Source organism: Ursus americanus, chromosome 16 (assembly GCF_024610735.1).
Source record: "Ursus americanus isolate L20-20 chromosome 16, mUrsAme1.1.p, whole genome shotgun sequence".
Taxonomy (NCBI): Eukaryota; Metazoa; Chordata; class Mammalia; order Carnivora; family Ursidae; genus Ursus; species Ursus americanus.
The window spans coordinates 19,424,991-19,445,589 of record NC_142142.1 but is presented as its reverse complement, the minus strand read 5'-3'; the positions used below and the strand labels follow the sequence as shown (position 1 = coordinate 19,445,589).

The 20,599-nt window shown below is 44.8% G+C and overlaps 1 protein-coding gene across 28 annotated transcripts in view; it reads left to right on the top strand.

The window, feature by feature from the left end:
• Positions 1 to 20,599, top strand: part of SYTL2 (synaptotagmin like 2) — a 121,222-nt gene that overhangs the window by 31,353 nt on the left and 69,270 nt on the right. For all 28 annotated transcript variants that reach the window (XM_045815610.2, XM_045815621.2, XM_045815622.2 and 25 more), the window contains exon 2: positions 17,212 to 17,716. In XM_045815610.2, coding sequence (XP_045671566.2) covers positions 17,604 to 17,716 — 113 coding nt within the window. In that variant the 5' untranslated portion in view covers positions 17,212 to 17,603. The remainder of the gene's footprint in view (positions 1 to 17,211; positions 17,717 to 20,599) is intronic.

The following is a 20,599-nucleotide window of genomic DNA, read 5'->3' as shown; positions in this document are numbered from 1 at the left end:
TGAGCCAAAGTCTTTTTGACAACACAAGCCAGATCTTACTACCTAATAGTTGTCTCAATAGTGCCTAGCCCAGTCCCCAACAGGAGACACTCTCAGTGAGAAAGAAAGGGAAGGAGGGCGGGGCAGAAAGAAGGGAAGGAAGACTTTTGTCAGTTTTTGTATCTTATTTTCCTCATTAACCTTCCCTCCCTCAATATGGCTCTATCTTACTCAAAATGTTTAGTTTCTTCTTTTTTTAATATTTTTTTATTATATTACGTTAATCACCATACAGTACACCCCTAGTTTTTGATGTAAAGTTCCATGATTCATTACTTGTGTATAACGCCCAGTGCGCCATGCAATACGTGCCCTCCTTAATACCCATCACCAGCCTATCCCATTCAAAATGTTTAGTTTCTAAAAGACATTTGACTGGAAGCAGAATAACTTTTTCCCCCCTTGTTGTCTTCTTCTGCATCTCCTTCTCCCTCAGCTAGCTGGGTCGTGGTGTTGGAATTCATTCTGGCAGTTTGCTTTTATGCCGTATGAGGGGGGGAAATTATACATTTGGAAGGTGTCTGAGTGATCAGAGGCCACAGGCCTCATTTTCCAGGTGACGGCACTGTGAGAGGGGAGCGACACCAAAGGGTTTCAGCTACTTGTGGTGGAACAAGGACCCGAATCCTGGTCTTTGGCTGTTCTTCCAGGCAGAGCACAGGCTGACCCCAACTAACAAAGCATCGATAATCATCTTTTGACTTTGGCTAATCCTGTAAAGCTCTTTCCTAGATCAGTGCAAGGATTTTTGTTGCTCAAGAGGGTTTAGGAAAATAGATTTGCTGTTGCTGCAACATCATACTCCCTGCCTGCTCTCCACACTTCAGGAGTTTGTTTTATGGTGATAAATTGGGATCATATAAAGAATAAAAATCCTTTTGAAACTGGTGGCTTCACACATCAAATTTAACAACATTCTGGTCTGCAAAGCTCATGTTTTGTGTGTGCAGGAGTTGGAGGGAAACCCTGGCTCTTCTTTGCATCTTTGGTTTCCTTCTCAGGGCAATATGTGCCTGACCCTTCCTTTTTTCACTTTTGCCAGAGCTCTTCGGGGTGTATTGGCCAGAACTCAGAGCTAGGCAGACCTGGGTTCAAATCCCAACACTGTAGCTTAGAGGCAAGTCCCTTAACCTCCAGGAACTTCAGTTTCCTCATCTGCAAAACACAGATGACATTGCCTACTTTGCTGGTTTCCTAATGCTATAGATATAACATTTATAAGGAGGTAAGAAGGTATTGGAGGAGGATAAAATGTCTGTTTCTTCTACTCTCTCATCAAGCCTGACTGCTACCTATTAATTGCATTAATTAACTTAGTTTTTTAATTTTCTGTAATACATGCACATATACATGCCTTTTAATGTCATTAGCGGTAAAGGTATTTTGCTTTTCTGATACAAGATCACATTCTTTCTTGCTGCTTTTCATCTGATTTTCCAGAGCTTGGCTGAGAATTTTCAGAAAGCTTAGTGTATAATTTATCCCTTTTGGAAATTTTCCTTTCTCTTGGTTAAAAAAACCACACAAAACCCCAAAACCCACCAAGTTGCATATCATTTCTAAATTTAAATCTCCTTTTTTTTTTAAATTATGGTTCAGATGGTTAAAAGAGAGGTTTCTCAGGGAAAATGTAATGTATATTTTTCTACTCTGCATAGATGATATCACAATTCCTAACAGCTGTATATATTTTTTCCTAATAAGGCAAAGGTTTAGAGATAGATTATTTTCTTGCTTTTTGAATAGAGAAAACAATACTTAAAAAAATCAGTCTGGTCTTTCGGACTAACACTATAAAATCATGTGGTACTCTGGTGGAATGCAGTATGGTCTCAGCAAACAGGCAGTCACAGGGTCAGATAGTGGGAATATGGAGGAGAGGGACATGGAATTTCTACTTTCAAGAGGCACCGAGGCTTGTAAGGGAGGTAGATAAGTAAATAGACAATTGCTATATAATGCGGAGTTTTGTGAGACCACAGAGGCCAAGACTCTAACCCAGCTTCTGAGGAAGGGGCTAGACTCACCTTCCTGGAGGAGGTGATACCTGGACTATGACTTGAAAGATGAGTAGGAATTTATGGAGCTGGGGAAAAGCATTAAAGCAGAGAGGGGTTCGTGTTCTGAAGACACAAAGGTAAATTTAAGAAACATCAAGGTATGGTGTAGGGGAAAGTGGAGAGGAAGCAGGGGGCAGATCTGTAGAGGTCCATGTAACACTGAGGGGTGTGAATGATGAGCCATGGAATGTACCTTCCAGGGAGTCTTACACCAGGAAAAGGCCTTAGAGGTCTTAGTCTAACATTTTATTTCACAGCTCTGGATACTGAGGCCAAGGAAGGGGAAGTGTCTTACTCATGGCCACAGAGGTAGTTAGTGGCCGATAGTGGTCATCTTTATACAGACTTGGTTGTACCTGGGGAGTAGAGAAGGGGGAGCCTTGCTAATGAAATTTCAGTGTTGACCTTGTAAAGCAGATTCTCATAGGAACATTTGGCCAAGGATCTATCATGGGGACTGTATGGTTTGGGCTAATGACCCCAGTATGCCTTTTTGCATATTATGTCCTTTAAAGGAAAGGCCATCACTAGCTAGAAATGCTCTTTGGCTATTTTTAGGCTGTGTGGTAGGGGGAATTAGTGGAATTCCTAAGGTCAGCTCCAGCTGTTTTTCTCCAAAAGACCAGCTGAATTTTTCACGAGATTTGCTCATTAAAGTTTTTATTCTTCTGCGAGGCATTGTACTGCATCTGAGTCAGGCTGTCCTGGGAAATAAGTAAAGGGACTAGAGTTTGGGGATTAGGATAGTTGCTGTCCTTTTTAATGTGAAGTGCTCTCTTAGATGTGGTTGCTCATCTCTCACGCCTTCTCAATCATAGTGAAGGTCCTTCTGGATTATAGCAACTACCTTGAAGGATGGTTGGATTTGGAAGATTTTGATGATTTTGGGATGTCATATATGTAAAGAGTCTGGCACAATGCCTGGGCAGAGGTGATACTGATTACATGATAGTTACACTAAATAGCCCTTTTCTTTCAGTAATATCATCTTGAAACACTTTACAGATATCAAGACAGATATTTCTTAGGATTCCTGTGAGGGGAGCTTGCCTGTAGTTATTTGGCATCTAGTTACAACACTACTCTCTGGGCAGGTGAACTGTCTATATGAAGACAGGCAGAGTGAAAACATGCTTCATTTCTTCTAGACTGCACTATCCACCCTTCCTCTTCTCTAGTCTAATGGGGTCTGAAGGAGCTCATGCTGTGTTAGACAGTGAGTGGATAAATACAACGGTATAGCATTTTGCAGTTGATAAAATGTCTTTCTATATATGGTGTCATTGGTCCTCTGTCGTGATTCAGTGAGGGAGATGGACAGTGGTTAGTTTCAATTTTAGAAATGAGGAAACTGAGACTCAAGTAAGTGCCATGTTTATGGCTACCAAGCTATTAAGTAGGAAACTAGATTTCAAACCAGATCTTATGACTTTAAATCTCATGTTCTTTCCCCTTCATGATGCTGCCAACTAGGTTGAGAAATAAAGGGCCAAGTTTCTCCTCTATAAAAGTGGTTTAAGGGATGCCATTAAAGGAACATGGTTCTGTTGCATACCCAGCTGAGGAAGGAAGGACCATCTCCAGCATGAGCTATCTGAACATGATGGAGTAAACATGAGCTCTGTCCCACTAGCTTGGAACAACAGCTGTTTCCTGAGCTAGAATTCAAGGACATTAAAATAACAGGGTATAACTTAACGCTAATGAAAACAGTGCTCCCTCTACTTGTGATCTCTCTCTCTCTGTCAAATAAAAAAATAAAAATATTTTTTAAAAATGCTCATTGAATGTTGTTGGTTGGGATGAATAGTAGTTTAGAGGCATTAACTAAAGAGAGTGGGTCTCACAAAGTTTCCATCTTAAGTCTAACACTGATGATCAGAAAGAGAACCAGTAGACTGGTTCTCTCTAAAATGGAGAAAAAGGAGGCCATCCTTACTATCCCCAGAACAGGAAGACTGCAGAGATGCTCCTAATGCTTCAGTGACTTACTCAGTATTTAAAAGTTTCTTCACTGGTACATGCAAGGCTACAAAATGAAGTAGACATACATCTTTCTCTCTAAGAGTTGATGGGAATTTGATATGTATAAAAAGTACTATAATGTTGATGTAATTACTGAGTACTTAACTGTGCTGGGCACCTAGATATGAATTTTAATCTCAAAAACCAAGTGAGATAGGTATGATACCCATTTTATAGATGAGAAACCCAAGGCTTAGAGAGATTGAGTAACTTGCAGGAGAGGGTCACACTGTACCTAGGTCTTTCTCACTCTAGAGCCTGTGCTCTTTCCAACTTCAGATGGGAGATGTACAAGTAAGTGCCACAAGAACTCATGAGAATAATTATTGCCACCTTGTGGAAGGGATATTTGTGAAGTGGAAGGGGGCTGTAGGAGCAGCTTTATGGAAGAGATGTCTGTCATTTAAGCTGGGACGTGGGTGAGGGCTGAGGTTTGGATGTGGGCAGATATAAAGGAATGACATTCTGAGTGGTAGAGAGACCAGAAGGAATAGAGGTCTGGTGATGGTGGTGTTGAGGTGTTATTGAGGAATGCTTTGGCTGGGATTCATGCGGGAGGAAAGGCTCCATGTGAAATTAGGTTGATAGGGAGCTGGGAATGAGAAGGAACATGGACTACTCTGCCATCAGGGAAGAGCTGGGGAAAGTTTTTAGGTTGAGTATGGCATGCTCAGAGTGGGGCTTTGCATTATGAATCCAGCTGGATCATGTCTAATAACAGATCCAAGTGAGGGAGAACCAGGAATGAGAGAAGCCATGTTCAGAGACCATTGCAGCTTTCTCAGTGAGTGATAGAAAAGGAGAGAAAGGGTCAAACTGAAGGCAGATTGTAGAGGTTCCGTGAACAGAACCTGGTAACTGATTGGCTGGAGGTGAACAGAACCTGGTAACTGATTGGCTGGAGGCCAAGGAGAGAAAGCATCCTCTCTGTGTTGTTGATGAGAATGTATGCAGTCAGCAGAGCTCCAGGCAACAAGCCGGAGATTCAGAGACAAACGAGGACATTATCTGTCCTCCTCCTGTGTCTTAGTTCCCTATTACTGCTGTAACAAGTCACCACAAACTCAGTGGGTTGAAGCAACACAAATTTATTATCTCACAGTCTTGGAGGTCAGAAGTCTGAAATGGGTCTTAAAGGGCAAAATCAAGGAGTTGGCAGAAGTGAACTGCTGCTGGAGGCTCCAGGGGAGAGTCTGTTTCCTTGCCTATTCCAGCTATCAGAGGCTGCCTTCGTGCCTTGCTTTATGGCTCCTGCCTCCACCTTCAGAGCATGTCACTCCAACCTGTCTTCATTCTCACAGCTGCTCCCTCTCTTCTGACCATCCTGCTTCCTCCTCATGAGGATCTTGTGTATGCACCGGGTCTGTTTAGATGATTCAGGATCATCTCCCTATCACAAAATCCTTCATTTAAACATATCCATGAAGTCCCTTTCACCATGTCCCCAATTCATGAGTTCCAGGAAGTAGGATGTGAACATCTTTGAAGGACCATGATTTTGCCAACCACAGAGAGTTAACAAATACATCCATAGACGATAACTTGTCACAGTTTTCTTGTCCCACTCTTGTAAACTTTCTTGGCTTTTTCTCTATGCCTTTGAATCGTCTTGCTTTTTTTCCTTCTAATGTGTTTTTTCTTTTCTTCATCCAATAAATGGGGCACCTGTTTTGTGCCAGGGACCATGCTAGGTGCTGGGGCACAGGGATGCCAAAGCACCTCTTTGCTCACTACCAGAAGAAGCAGAATTATTAGATGAGGGATGTAAAGGCAGACCCAGAGACCAAGATGTCAGACTTTTCTAAAGCTGAGGCACAGGCCTAAGATGAGAAGATTTTGAAGAATTTTTGGTAATTGAAAAATGAGATCCTCCCACCTACCTTCTCTACTGCCAACCCCCATCCCAAATATAGAAGATTTTTTATCTTCTTCGAGGCCCCCCTCAGAGGGAGGGCTTGTGGAAACCAGGAATTTGACTCCTTAACAAGAGGTGAGAAGTCAGAAGATGGGAGACAGTCTAATGAGGAGAAGAGAAAAACAGCAGCAGTAACACTCCAACCTCAAGGGAGCATGGAAAGGTGACTGAGTCGATGAAACGTGGAGTTTATTGTCAGCAGGTATTTATGGGGCACGTACTGGGTCCCAGACTGTTTCACTTACAGCCTAATGTCAGCCTTGCAGTGATCCTGTAAGGTGGGTCTTGCTGACACATGGTACAGATCGAGCATTAGACAGAGTTCTCAGGGAGCTGCCAAGGAGCTAATCAAAGATCAGTCTCCTTCCAGGCATCTCTTGATCCCCAGACCAGTGGGTCCCACTCGGTCACAGCAACCTCTGGTGTTGGGTAGATGAACATCCATAGTAAATGGACGTGGTAGGCATTATTCACAGTTGCAAAATAAGTGTCTCTGTCGAGAATGGAGAGGAGCGAGGAAGACCTTGCACGTGGTGGGAACTTGATGTATCTTTGATGGGATAACTAAGCCTGACCAGAGGGATGTGAACAGGTCCCGGGACTGGGGTGAGGCAAGTGAGGCGTCCAGGCACACAACCATGGACCTATGTACACCTCATGAAAGTACCGATGCTGGATATGTGGCCCCTGAGAGTGAAGTGTCTTCTTACAGTTTGTGCCCTTGGTGCCTCACTGATAAGGAGGCCTCACTCTTGGCGGGCAGCAGGGGCGGAGTGCTGTGCTCACACAAACTTGCCTCCTTAAATTTTGTGCCCTGGGTCTCTTGTTCGCCTCTCTCCGAGGTCTTGGAGTTGAGCAGGGGCCAGAGAGATGGAGACCTCATTAGTTCAAGGGTCTCATCCCTGGCTGCACCTTAGAATCCCCTGGGCAGCTGGGGTGTGACCCCACATCAATTACATCAGTGTCATGGGGAGTTAAAAGAGGAAGAGACTGGGGGCGCCTGGATGGCTCAGTCGTTAAGCGTCTGCCTTCGGCTCAGGGCATGATCCTGGGGTCCTGGGATCGAGACCCACATCGGGCTCCTCTGCTGGGAGCCTGCTTCTTCCTCTCCCACTCCCCCTGCTTGTGTTCCCTCTCTCGCTGGCTGTCTCTATCTCTGTCAAATGAATAAATAAAAAATCTTAAAAAAAAAAAAAAAGAAAAGAAAAGAGGAAGAGACTGGACATAGCTAGTTTTTTTTTTTTTTTTAAAGCTTTTCAAGTTGATGCTAATGTATAGCCAGGTTTGGGAATCCCCAAGTTAGGACATTTGGAGAGAGTCCCTCACATTCCCAAGGAGGAATGTACAGCATTGTACCAAAAGTGAGGCTTTATGCAGCCCTTCTTAAAGTCTGAATTGCTGATTGCTCCAGTTCGGTTAACTTTATGAGCCTGGTTTAATTCCAGCCTAGTTAATAAATCAGCTGGTTGCTGCACTCCTTTCCTCTGCATTTGAAACCTAGAAAATAATTAAATTTAGAATTCACCTGGAATGTCTGCTGTTATCAGTGTGCTGGTTTCAGGGGTACTCTGAACTGCGGCTCAATCCACTTCTTAGTCCATTTGCAAATTCTTATTCAGGCTGAAGATGCCTATGTCCTGGAGGATAAGGGAGGCCCCCGCGGGGGTGTCCCAGCTCTCACACTGGGTAGCTGTGTGACTGAAGGCAGTTGGTCTAACCTCTGCAGCTCAGCTTCCTCGTCTGCACAGAGAACTAGTGATGACGAGGATTCGGCTATTACTCCCATTTTTGGTTTGCTGTTGTTACAGACGGAAAACAATTGATGTACAATGAACATGTTTCACTTTGACTAGTTGCTGTGCTCTTCAACCAGTCATAGGCAGTTTCTGACCTATCAGGAATCCTTCACAGCTCTGATCCCCAGACCTGGCCAAGCATCTGGCATCATGATGTGGGAACATTTTAGAAAATGCAGATTCCTGGGCCTCAACCCTGAAGATTTTGATTCAGTAGGTCTTGAGCTAAGTCTAGGATTCTGCTACTGCTCCGCCACATCTGGGTACAAACAATGATGAATTTAATTAAAGTGACAGAACTCCCAATTTAGATGTCGCTATAGAGCTTAAAGTTTTGATAGAGATTGTTTTTCTTCATGGAGGCCTGCCCTGGCCCCCACAACTACATTAAGCCCCCTGGTGAAGAGTTTTATAGCACCCTGCTCTTCTGCTTTGTAGGACTTCTCCAGCTTGTTCAACGTCTGCCCTCCTTTCCAGAATATCGACTCTCCGAGGGCAGGGACTGGGTATACTATCAGAACTTTGAGAGCACACGATTTAGCCTCTTCCAGAACTGACACCTGGGACTGTGGTGGATGCTGCCCTTTCAAGGGGAGAGGATGTGTCTCTGGCATTTTGAACTTAGGCCAGGCTCCTGGTGCTTCCCAAGCTGGAAACTCATGGATATGTTGCTTTTACAGCAGGTCTGTGCAGTGTCAGAGGAAGCTTTTTCTGTATCTTAAATCTCCTTGTGGATAGGTTGTCAAAGGTCAATCATCCCTTCTGTAGATTGTCATCCTTTTGTAACAATTTGAGTTTTCTGACCAAATATGAAGTTTATTTTTTAAAAAAGATTTTATTTATTTATTTGAGAGAGAGAGTGAGAGAGAACCTGAGCTGTGAGGGGGCAGAGGAAGAAGGCAGGGAGCCCGATGCAGGGTTCGATCCCAGGACCCTGGGATCATGACCTGAGCCGAAAACAGGCACTTAACTGACTCAGCCACCCGGGTGCCCCCAGATATGTAGTTTAAAATGAATTTCAGCTGCCCATTTTCCCAGCTCCTTTCTTTCTTCACTGTTTTCAACTTTTGGAATCCTGATATACCAAGAAAATACAGATTTAGAGGGTGGTTCTGGCACACTTACCAAGATTGGAAAATGCGAAAAATTCGGGTTCAAGTTTCTCTTCTCTGGCATTTCAGGCCTTGCAGGGTCTGACCCTGGGTACTGTTTCCCTGTTCATACCCTATACTCTGGTTACCAGCCTTATTTTTAAATCCCTTCATGGTTTTGTGGCCCAGTACACTGGCCCAGAATTCCTACTCTCATCTCTAATTCAGCCTTCAAGGTTTACCTCACTTTATTTCCTTCCTAAATCCCTGTGGCCCCTGATACTTGGTTGGGCCTCCATTATTAGTACTTGGATAAAGGTTAGTTGTGTATGACCCTGTCTTCCTCACATGGCCCATTATTTTGTCCGTGGTTGGGGCTTGATGAAAATATTTTGTTCCTGTGGGTACCACGAGTCCAAACTTGTCTAGGAATGGCAAAGGTGAGTTCTTCAGAAATCCGGGGACATTATTATTAGGTTTGAATGTGAGATCAAGAGGTGGGGAATTGTCACATAGAAGGAGTCTTTCCTTCTCTCTGTCTCCTACATTCTTAATATGGGGTCACCAAGATAGTCTGTGGGAAATGCGAGCTGTCAGCCACATCAGCCTGGAGCTGGAGGAGAAGAATGAAGTAGAAAAATGGCTTCCACCTTTGAAATAATCCTCACGAAAGTGAAAGCTTTGTAGCTTGAAGGTGCCTGTCAGTTTTGATTTTTCAGTTGTTCCTCTAAGAAAAAATAAATTTATTATTGGATAACAAACTAACATATACTTATTCCATCTATATCCTTCCCTTTGTTTGTTTATTCAGAGGCTCATTTCATTTACTCATTTATTCATTCAGTTCAAATTTTTGAGCAGTTACCCTGAGCCCGTTTTAAGACAATGAATTACGCTTTCCCCTCAAGAAGCCCAATTTAAGCAACATATTAGGTTGTGTAATTCGCATATTTTTAAATAGCGTGATAAAAGCCCTGAGCACACAGAAACAAGAAAATATTCATGTAGCATTGTTTCTGGACAGTGCCGTGGACAGTGCTTTTCATATAAACATATCTCTATGTAAGTATTATGACAACACGCTCTGACTGAGTTTAAACACATAAAGGTAGGTTCTTTTAGTAACAATTTCTGGTTCCCAGGGTCTCCACTATTCTAAAGAGGCTCAGGACCATGTTAGAAACTCCTGCATGTTGACACAGGTGTCTTTCCCCTCTATCCTGTGCTCCTTTCCATGTCTGCCCATAAAACAAATAGAAAGGGCCCAGTCATTTTCCTATTTCTACAAGTTGTACATAGAGGAGCCTGCCCTGCTTTGAGGGCAAATGCATGTTGCTCATAGCAAATGACAAAGAAGAAAGTAGGGTGTATAGAAAGAGGAAAGCAGGGTGAAAACAGCCCTGGCCTGGGGATCAGGAAACTGGGGTCTAGTCTCATCTTTGTCCCTCCCTAGCTGCATGATGTCTCTCAGAATAAGGGGGTGGTCATGTAGTGAAAGATGAAAAACCTGTAGAAACTTCCAGCCCTGGCTTCAAATCACGTTCTTCTTGAGTGCCTGTAGGTGAGTTATTTCACTCCTTGAGCCCAATGTTATCTGCACAGTGTGGAGAATACCTGCCCCACTGGGGGGCAGAGAGATTAGGTAGGATCACATAGGTAAAGCACTTAGTACCACCTGCTCATTTTTCTCTGAACTGAAAAATGAGCAAGATCATGAAAAGCTTAGACAACATCATGTGAGGAACAGCTTAGGGAGGAAGGAAGCTCATCTTCCCCTCAACAAAGGAGACTCAGGGAGAACAAGAAAGCTGTCTTCCTTTTAAACTGCTGTTTGAAAGGGAAAGTGAGGGGTGCCTGGGTGGCTCAGTCAGCTAAGCGGCTAAGCGTCTGCCTTCGGCTCAGGTCGTGATCCCACGGTCCTGGGATAGAGCCCTGCATTGGGCTCCCTGCTCAGTGGGGAGCCTGCTTCTCCCTCTCCTCCCTGCTCTTGCTCTCTCTTGCTATCTCTGTCACTATCTCTGTCTGTCTCAAATAAATACATAAAATCTTAAAAAAAAAAAAAAGAAAGAAAGAAAAGGAGAGTGAGCTGACGGGGCCAGGGCAAATTGAAGGCAAGGTGTAAAAAATTACGGGCAAGTTCAACCTTAGTGCAAACTAAGTCTGAGAAGTGGAGCAGCCCCGCAGGGGAATTAGGGCTTTGGGCATGGGTGCCCTGGCAGGGTGGCCTGCGGGTCTGATCACCCCAGTTGAGTATGAAGCGGGGAGATTTGCGCTGGGAGGGAGGTGAGCAAAGGTTCTCCGATTACTCCACTCCACTTGTTCCTTCCTAGCCATCCCCAGTGGGTTATTCCATTTATCCCCTGATGCCACTATGATCTAAGGAAGCTTACAAAACACTTGGTTTGATGCCTGATGGTTTGTCACCGCTGGAAGTGAGTCCCTTAATTGATCAGGGCTGTTTCTGTCCAGTGCTGTTCTCCCCAACCCCACACTGACTTTGGCATATTTATTCCTGCTCTCCTTCTACCTTCCAGATTTTTCTTTCCAGTCTTCATTCTTGATGTCATGGGACTGTCAGCATAATTTGCTTCTCTTCTCAAAACCTCATCATGTGAGAGTCACTACATACTTGAGGTTTCCTCCCCTTGCTTGGGTCTGCAGGCTTTGGTACAACAACAGTCATCTGGGAAAGGAAGAGGTGCTCTGTGGGCCTGCCCGTGCAGCAGAGCACAGTGGGGGAGCAAATGCTGTTGTTAATCAGGCTCTAACCGGGGTTTGGTCTGGCAGAATGATCGGAATTAGGCCTGTAAGTCTAGCTCTTCTAGTTGTGATCACCAGCGAGCACCAACCGTTTGGGGCCTTGGTTTCCCTCTCTAGCTTAACTTTGGACACTTGGCAAGGAGAGGAGTATTGGCTTTCGTAGATGTGGCGTAGCAGGGCTGTCACATGGAATCCTCGAATTCAGCACAATCTGCATTTGGAGCCTGTAGGTTTCCCTTTCATGCTACTACTCCCCCCGCTGCTGCTCACTCCTTATTTGTTCTCCACAGTGTCCTGCCTTCTCACCAGCTCTTTACAATAATCTCTGTAAGAAAGGGGAAAGTAGGACTAAAAACACCCATCCCATAGATGAGAAAACTGAGATGGGGGGATGTCATGTGAAGGACTGGGGGCTGGATGTCCTTGAATAATATGGACCTGGTTTTTCAGTATGGCCCTAGAGCCAGCTTCATGTGAAGGAAGAAATGGAAGCTCGGTCTTCTTCCATCTGTATTCATGTATTAAATATGTGAGTGCCCTGTAGATGCAAGGCACAGTGACAGGTAGTGGGGTCCCAAAGCACTCAGGTGCCCAGGCCATGCTCATAAACGAGTGGAGGATAAACCTGAGTAGATAGGGATTTGAGACACCGTGATGAATAGCCTGACTCAGAAAGTCAGGTGCTAACGGAACACACTGGAGGGACGGCTGACCAGGCCTTGAGAGATTAGGAAAGGCTTCTGAGCAAAAAGTGATATCTAACTTGAGATCCAAGAGGTATCAGCCCAGGAAAGGTATTCCAAGAAGAAGGAATAGCATATACAGAGGCCTGGGGGCAAAAGTAACTGCAGAGCCGTGTGTGGGGAGCCTAAGGAAAAGCACTTGGGGAAGAAAGCTGGTGCCAGTTCACGTGATCCCACAGGCCATGGTGAGGAGTTTGAGCGTTAGCCAATGGGCAGTGGGAAGTGGTGAAGGGTTTTAAACCTGGGAATATGGCTTAGTCAGATCTCACTTTTAGGAAAGTCACTCAGCAGCATGATGAGAATGGGTGGGAGGGAGGCTGTAGCTTAGGAGAAGTTTTTGCTCACCCTGAGAGCTACTCCTTCTGTGAACACATCAGGAATCCCTGTGGCCAAAATTTATCCCTCCCAATTTTTTTTATAATGATTTCTTATTATATTATGTTAGTCACCATACAGTACATCCCTAGTTTTTGATGTAATGTTCCATGATTCATTACTTGCGTATAACACCCAGTGCACCATGCAATTCGTGCCCTCCTTACTACCCATCACTGGCCTATCCCAGTCCCCCGTCCCCCTCCCCTCTGAAGCCCTCAGTTTGTTTCCCAGAGTCCATAGTCTCTCGTGGTTCATTCCCCCTTCTGTTTACCCCCCTTCATTCTTCCCTTCCTTCTCCTACCGATCTTCCTATTTCTTATGTTCCATAAATGAGTGAAACCATATAATAATTGTCTTTCTCTGCTTGACTTATTTCACTTAGCATAATCTCCTCCAGTCCTGTCCATGTTGCTGCAAATGTTGTGAAATCGTTCTTTTTGATGGCTGAGTAATATTCCATTGTATATATGGACCACGTCTTCTTAATCCAGTCATCCATTGAAGGGCATCTCGGCTCCTTCCACGATTTAGCTATTGTGGACAATGCTGCTATGAACATTGGGGTGCATATGGCCCTTCTCTTCACTACGTCTGTATCTTTGTATCCCTCCCAAAATTGCCCTGATTGCTGACTGCCAGCTGCGGGCCAGTGATTTTTCTATGCTTAAGCAGAGAATGAAGATCCACAGTCAGAAGAGTTTTGTTCTGTTTCCCTGTTTGAGGAATCTGTGAGGGGAGAATTAAAGGAGAGGTCAGCATTGGGGTGGCTTAATCTGACAAAGCTGCTGGCAAGGGGTGCCTGGGTGGCTCAGTCAGTTAAGTGTCTGCTTCTGCTCAGGTCATGATTGAGCTCCATGTTGGGCTCCCTGCTCAGCGGGGAGTCTGCTTCTCCCTCTCCTCCTCCCCCTCCCCCTGCTTGTGTGTGTGCTCTCTCTCTCTCTCTCTCTCTCTCTCACTATCTCTCTAAAATAAATAAAATCTTAAAAAAAAAAACTGGCAAGTACCAACCCTACCGCACAAGCGTGGTGGCAGACACCTCCCTGAGCCCTACTCTCCTCATTTGAAAAACACAGATCATAAAACACTTGCCTCAGGTCTTTGTGAGGATCCTATGAGACCATGTTAAGTGCCAGGCATGTAGGAGGTGCCCAGTAAATATTTACTTCTCTTTTTTTCTGCCTTTCCTTAATGCGGCTCCATCTCAGAGTAAAAGCCAGAAATTGTACAGTGCTAATGCACAGCCTAATACAGGACAGTCTACTTCTTTCTGACCTGCTGTACCCTGTCCTCCTCCTGGCACACTCTGCTGTTCTAGCACTGACTTCTTTGATGTTCTTTGAACACGCCAGACACTCTTCCACTGCAGAAGCCCCAGATACCAGTGTGGCTTGTTAACTCACCACTGTCAAATTTGTTCAAATGTCATCTTCTCAACGAGACCTACCCTAGCCATCCCTTTAAAACTCCCAACTCCCCCCTTCCCTTCTGTGCTCTGTTATCATCTTCTGGCAAATTACATAATTATTTAGGCATTATTATTATTATTATTTAGTATGATGTTTCTTCTGAGGGGCATGTAGGCTCCACAGGGACAGGACTTTTTTTCTGTCTTATGTAGCACTGTATCTCCAGTGCTTACAACAGTGCCAGGCACATAATAGGCTCTCAATAAATGTTTGCTGAATGAAATGTTTGATTAGCTCCCATGACAGATAGCATGCAGAGTATTGAGAATTGGGAAAGCACCAGGTATTGAACAGTGTTGATTGCTATACAAGGGCTCTGCTGCAGTCTCTCCCAATTAGGAGTCAAAGGTTCCAGCCCTTCCCCTCCTTTCTCTGTAAAACAAAGACATTGCCCTTTGTCTCACTGATTTTTAGGAAAAACCTTTAACCCTTAGAAGCTCTTATGCAGAAGCACTGGTCAGCTTGTGGTTGTACTTGGAGGTGTAGAAACCAGCATTTCCTCCTTTAGCAATGCTCCCAGCTACCACTGCTGGACAACCTGAGCTGTTTTTCTCCTTTGTTCTCTTCCTGTCCTGCACTCCTTGACTTTCAAGCAGTCTCTCACATATGGCGGCATCCATGGTTCTCCAAATGTGGCCTCAATTCATTTCCATGCCAGCCTCTGAGATCTAAGGAAGCTCTTCTGCATGAAAGAAAAGACAGCCGTCCCCTGGTAGACTTGTATACTTGGATTAGGTTCATTCATTTACTTACCGACTTATTCGCATTCAGAGACGCACAAATGGGAGTGACTGGAGGAAGAGAAATAATGACAGCGGTGGAGGTGTATGTACGGAGAAGAAAATTTTTGTGTTAGGCAAGCTCCTGTGACAGAAGTGTTAGAACAACCCCAAACTTCAGTGGCTTCCAACACCAAATATTTATTTCTTCCCATAATCTCCAGGTCAGCTGGGGTGGCCTTACTTTGGGTGGCTCAGGTTCTGGTCTGACCCTATAACTCCTTTTCTGGGACCCAGACTGGAAAGGCAGGAGCTACCTAGGGCAGGCTCTTCTTGTGGCCAGTGGCAGGAGTATATGCAGCCAAGCCAGCCCACACAAGACTATGCTTGTATCACCTTTGTAGCATTCCATTGGCCAGGGTCACAGGTCAAGCCCAACAGGAAGGCAGGGATGAATACTCTGCTTACTCTAGTGGCAACATGGTTGCATAGCTGTTTCAGGGAGGGAGTGAAGAGTTAGGAGCAGTAAGTGAATCTACTTTTAATTCTACCTGAGGTAGTTAGGGAAGACTTCCTGGAGGCGTTGAAGGATGTGTATTTTTCAAGATGAACAGGCACAAACATATACAAATGTAGCATATATTGAAGAGAGAGAATAAAGTAGTGTCTTAATATTTATTTGAGTAGTCCCCGTGAGCTATATGCAGAGAGCTACAGGAATATAAAACAAAGGTCATCAGAGTACCTGTTCTTGAAGTCCATACTTCATGGGTGAGATGGGAAGGAAACATAACACAAAAGAGAAAAGGAAACGACATTACCAAGTACACTCTTATTTGGAGGGATAGAACAAAAGTGTGAACTCACAAAGGAAGCTAGAATATATTTTTAGCAGCTATTTTTGGTAGATGATGCAAGATATGTGCTGTTTGATTTTCATTATTTCTCTTCGTCTTTACAACCTGTGAGGGACATCCTACTGGCAGGTAAGTACAAATGAGAAAACTGAGCCTCAGAGTTGGGGGACACTTGCTAACGTGGCAGAGGGGATACTTCCCAGTGGTTCTATTTTGCCAAAACAAAGAACTTATTCATAAAAAGTACTCAGTAGTGTATGTACTGTTTTATTCTTTTTTTTTTTTTAAGATTTTATTTATTTATTTGACAGAGACAGCCAGCGAGAGAGGGAACACAAGCAGGGGGAGTGGGAGAGGAAGAAGCAGGCTCCCAGAGGAAGAGACTGATGTGGAGCTTGATCCCAGAATGCTGGGATCACGCCCTGAGCCAAAGGCAGACGCTTAATGACTGTGCCACCCAGGCGCCCCTGTACTGTTTTATTCTTAAGTGAGACTGACTAAAACTTACCGAATTCTTGGTTTTTAGTGTCTACTGTCTTTGTAGCACTGTGTTTGTTAAAAGGCCCCCATCCTGGAGTAGGCGACCTCTGAAGTCCCAAACAGCTGTGAAATTCTTCATGTCACCTTCTCATTGCACATGTGATTGAGTGGCCTCAAAGATAATGAGATTCTTGCCCAAAGTCCTACTTAAAATTCTCACTTTGGATGGGGGAGGTTGAAATTCTGCCTCTTCCTTTCCCCCAGTTTATATATACACACCAGTAGTGTTCTTTCTCCTCAGAAATGAAGGGAGCAAGCTTGGTAAGTTGCTCTAGACCCAGCAAGGGTTAGAGGTGGGACTGGATGAAGAATAACTGTTCCCCCTCTTGTGCACCCTACCTTTACATAATACCAGCTCATCGCCTGTCATTACAGAGCACAGATATGTTCCCATGCAACGTTCCAACTCACGGCGACGTGGGCACTTGTGAATTTTTATTTCTAGTTTCTTACCCATGATCACTTGATGACTGGAATCACGTCTTCCTGGTCTTATTGACCTTGAGTGTGACTTTTTAGCCTAGCATTTCATGAGTTTAGAGAGAGAGAACTGGCTCCTTTTAGCAGCCATCCCTTTCCTCAGTGGGTTGTCAAACATCAACAGGCATTTTGTGTGCTTTCCATCTTGGCAGTCTGGAATTGAGTAGAAGCATGTTTCATGACCCATTTGCTCAGGAAGCTGGCCAAACTGGTTTCCCTGATCTCAGAGACCATCTCGCTGGTCATTCTCTTTCCCCAGGCACGTTTAAAATTTGTAGTAATGAGCAATGCTTATGGAACTGCCTCACACTGTCTCGTGTTTACTGTCTTGTGATTCCCCAGGTATCGCGAGATGCTCGGGTGCTGCTGCCTCTGCTTGAGTTGATGACCCAGACACAAGGAGAATAAACTGAGTCTAAGACTGGTCCAGAGTGGGAGTGTGAGTAGGAGTGCCACTGTGGGAACAGGTGACCTGTCTGGCAAGGAATGCAGCGTCCTTCTGAGAGCCTTCTCTCCACGTGGTCCCCCAGACCACCACTCCCTCACTGGAAGAGGTGCGGAGGACTTTGCAATCAGCTACCTAAAACTTTTGCCAAGCAAACATAAGACTTTTGCTGCAGAACTGAACGAGATATTACTTCATTTACTTTTTGCATCTTCTAATCATTGAGCAACAGTCATACTTGTTTTGCTTTGAGAACTGTCAGCCAGATTGGTTGCTCTTATTTTTGTGTATGATTTTCAAAATGATTGACTTGAGCTTCCTGACAGAGGAGGAGCAAGAAGCCATCATGAAGGTTCTGCAACGGGACGCTGCCCTGAAGAGGGTTGAAGAGGAGAGAGTCAGGTAAGGGGCCAGGAGGTCCTCAGGCATGGGGGAAGGAGGCACAGTCTGTAAGAAGATGGGACACCTTCTTTTCTCAGCCATAAGTGGTAATTCTGACGTGGAGCCTGAACTTATGGGTTTTAGGTTACTTCCTGGATGGGATTTTTTTTTTCTTTTTAGTAATTTATCCCTGAGGACTCCTTCCAGAAATAGTCTTGATAAACTAAACCCCTTTAATTTATTAAATACTGAATTAAGGATGAAGCCTATGCAAACACATATATACATCTACATACATGTATGTGAATGTGTGCCTATTTATATCCACTTTTTAAAAAACTGAATCACTAAGTTGAAATTTTTTTAATTCCTAAGATTTTTAAAAGAAAATAAATTGGGAAGTAGCTCACATTTCTGCATACTTTGAGAAATGTTTGAATTAGTTTCAACAGCAACTGATATTGGCTCTGACTGAGCCACTTTATCATTTGTGTCTCACAAGAAGGAGTGGCAGCTTTGACACGTTTTTTTGCTGAGAGGAACCCACATGTTCCACATCAACCTTCCCTCCACTCTCCACTCTCCCGCGGGGTTGGTGCATTCACTGAGCATGAGAGAAGGATGCCGAAGAAGTGGGCTTGAGTTCAGGCCTTGCCATCTATTACCTGTGTAATCTTGGGCTTTGAAGACAGTGAAAGGCTTCTGGAATGTACGTTAGTAGTATTAACTGCATAATCCCCATCCCAGGAGTTAACTAAAAGGAGCATAAGCCAGTTCTTATTTCCTGGGACACAGGATCATGAGTAATGGATTTATTGGCACCATTTCCCATATTTTGACCCCAATCGAACACGGATGCTTTGTGAACATGCTGAAATGCACTCCAAGCACTCCAGAGCATCTGGTTAAGGCTATTAATAATAGCTCATAGAGACAGTGCTTAACAAACCAACAAATGATTCCCAAGTGACAGTGATGAGCACATTGCAAAGGGCATTTTTCTGAGCTCAAACACTCTTGTGCAGTTGGTAGGGGCTCGGGGTGGGATATAATTATGCCTCCTTGATGTGTGAGGAAGTTGGCTTTGAGACAGGTCAGGTGACTTGCTCAAGCTCATCCAACCCGTAGGTGTAAGAATTGAGAGTCAGATCCTGGTCTTCAGGTACTCATGCACTAATGCTACTTCCTTTTTCTGAGAAAGTAATAGCAGACAGGCCATCTGAGCACCTGGCCATGGAGAAGGGGGCTGCTGCTTGGTAAGAGGTAGGACACTGAGCTGTGATGGTGACAGGTACTGGAGAGCCTGAGAATGGGGCTCTTTACTTGTCATGCACCTCCCTACAAGTCACCTGTAGTGCTCTGTGTACTGGGATGGGGGGCTATTCTCCATTCTCAGCCAGTGGGGTGCCTTGAGCATTTTATCCAAGAGGGGTGGGAGCAATCTTCCCTCAGAGTCTTTTGGTAGCATTGATCCTTTACCCACGTACAGTTTATAAAGCCGTTTCATGAATGTTGTCCTACGTTTCCTCACAACCACCCTGAGATTTGGTGGGGCAGGACTGGTACACCCATTTTAAAAATAAGGAGTGAGGGCAACACAGAGAAAATACTCACTGATTCTTAAAGCATAGTGGGAATTCCCTTATCCTCTCAGAAGACAAGACAGGGAGACTTGGAAAGAAAGCAGTGGAGCAAAGATGGCACTGGGCCCCTCTTCCTACGTCAGGATGTGGGGACTGTGACTATTGGATTGCTGAATACCTTCAGTTCCTCCATTTATCAGGAGTTATGTGTGGGCTGCAATTCTACGCCCTCTATCGAGCTGGGTTAGGAAGAGACATTTGTCCCCCCCCCCCCCAAATGTCCTTCCTCTAAACGTCCTTGGCCCCTGGGACTGCAGGCTGCTGAGTCTTCCCTGTAGTTGTGTGTTTCCGTGTGAGGGGAGTGGAGGTGTTTCATGGGCATCTGCAGTGGCTGATGGAAAAATCCTACAAAAATGCAAAGTTCTGGCTGGACCTGGGTTTTGTAAGGGGTGTTAGCATATAGCCTCTGGTACCAGCCTGGCTGCAGTCGCAGCAGCAATGAGTCCCTTAGTAGCAGTGGGTTTGCAGACTCCCCTTCCATTCACTGTTTCTCAGGGTGCCCCACCAGCTGCTGCTTCTGTAAACTGATAGCAAGAAGTCATGGGGTGGCAAAAAATCAAGTGTCAGTCAAGCCCTGTGTACTACCACCATGCTGGGGGAGTTGTTAGTTAGACAACAAGCACCTGATGTTGACTCAGCCACAGACAGGTTTAGGACTCTGGTCTTGGGGAGGAGTGATGGTGCACGCTGGGTGGGCGATGGGGTGGCCGATGGGTGTGGGGCTCATAGCCGGTGGACACAAAGAGTTCCCGCCCATGGCCTGGCCTACTTCACATAAAGAGAATTGTGCTCTGACCCCCTCTTTGATTCAGGACTGAAGGGACTTGTGGGTATGGGGCTGAGGCTGTTCTGCTCCTGGGCTTGTAGAACTAGATCTCTGGTCTCTGAAAGTGCTGTTCCATGGGCTTTTGATTTCAGCCCCTTTGCCATCCTCCAGCTGTTTGTCTTTGACTCTTCTGTCAGCTTTCCATATAGCCTGACAGCTCTAGAAAGATTTTTTGGTCCCTGTCAGTCATTTTACAGATAAAGAAGGTAAAGCCCAGAGAGGGGAAGTGACTAGCCCAGGGCCACACAGATAATCACTGCCAGAGCTGTGGTAAGAAAAGCTCTTGGTCCAGTGCTAGTCCCTTTCCCCCATGCTGCTATTTTGCCCTTTGCAATTTGTCAAGCTGCAAGCTGTCATTTGTTAATCATTTGTTAATTTGTGAAGCACTGTCTATCTATGAGTTATTATTAGTAGCCGTTATCAGATACTCCAGAG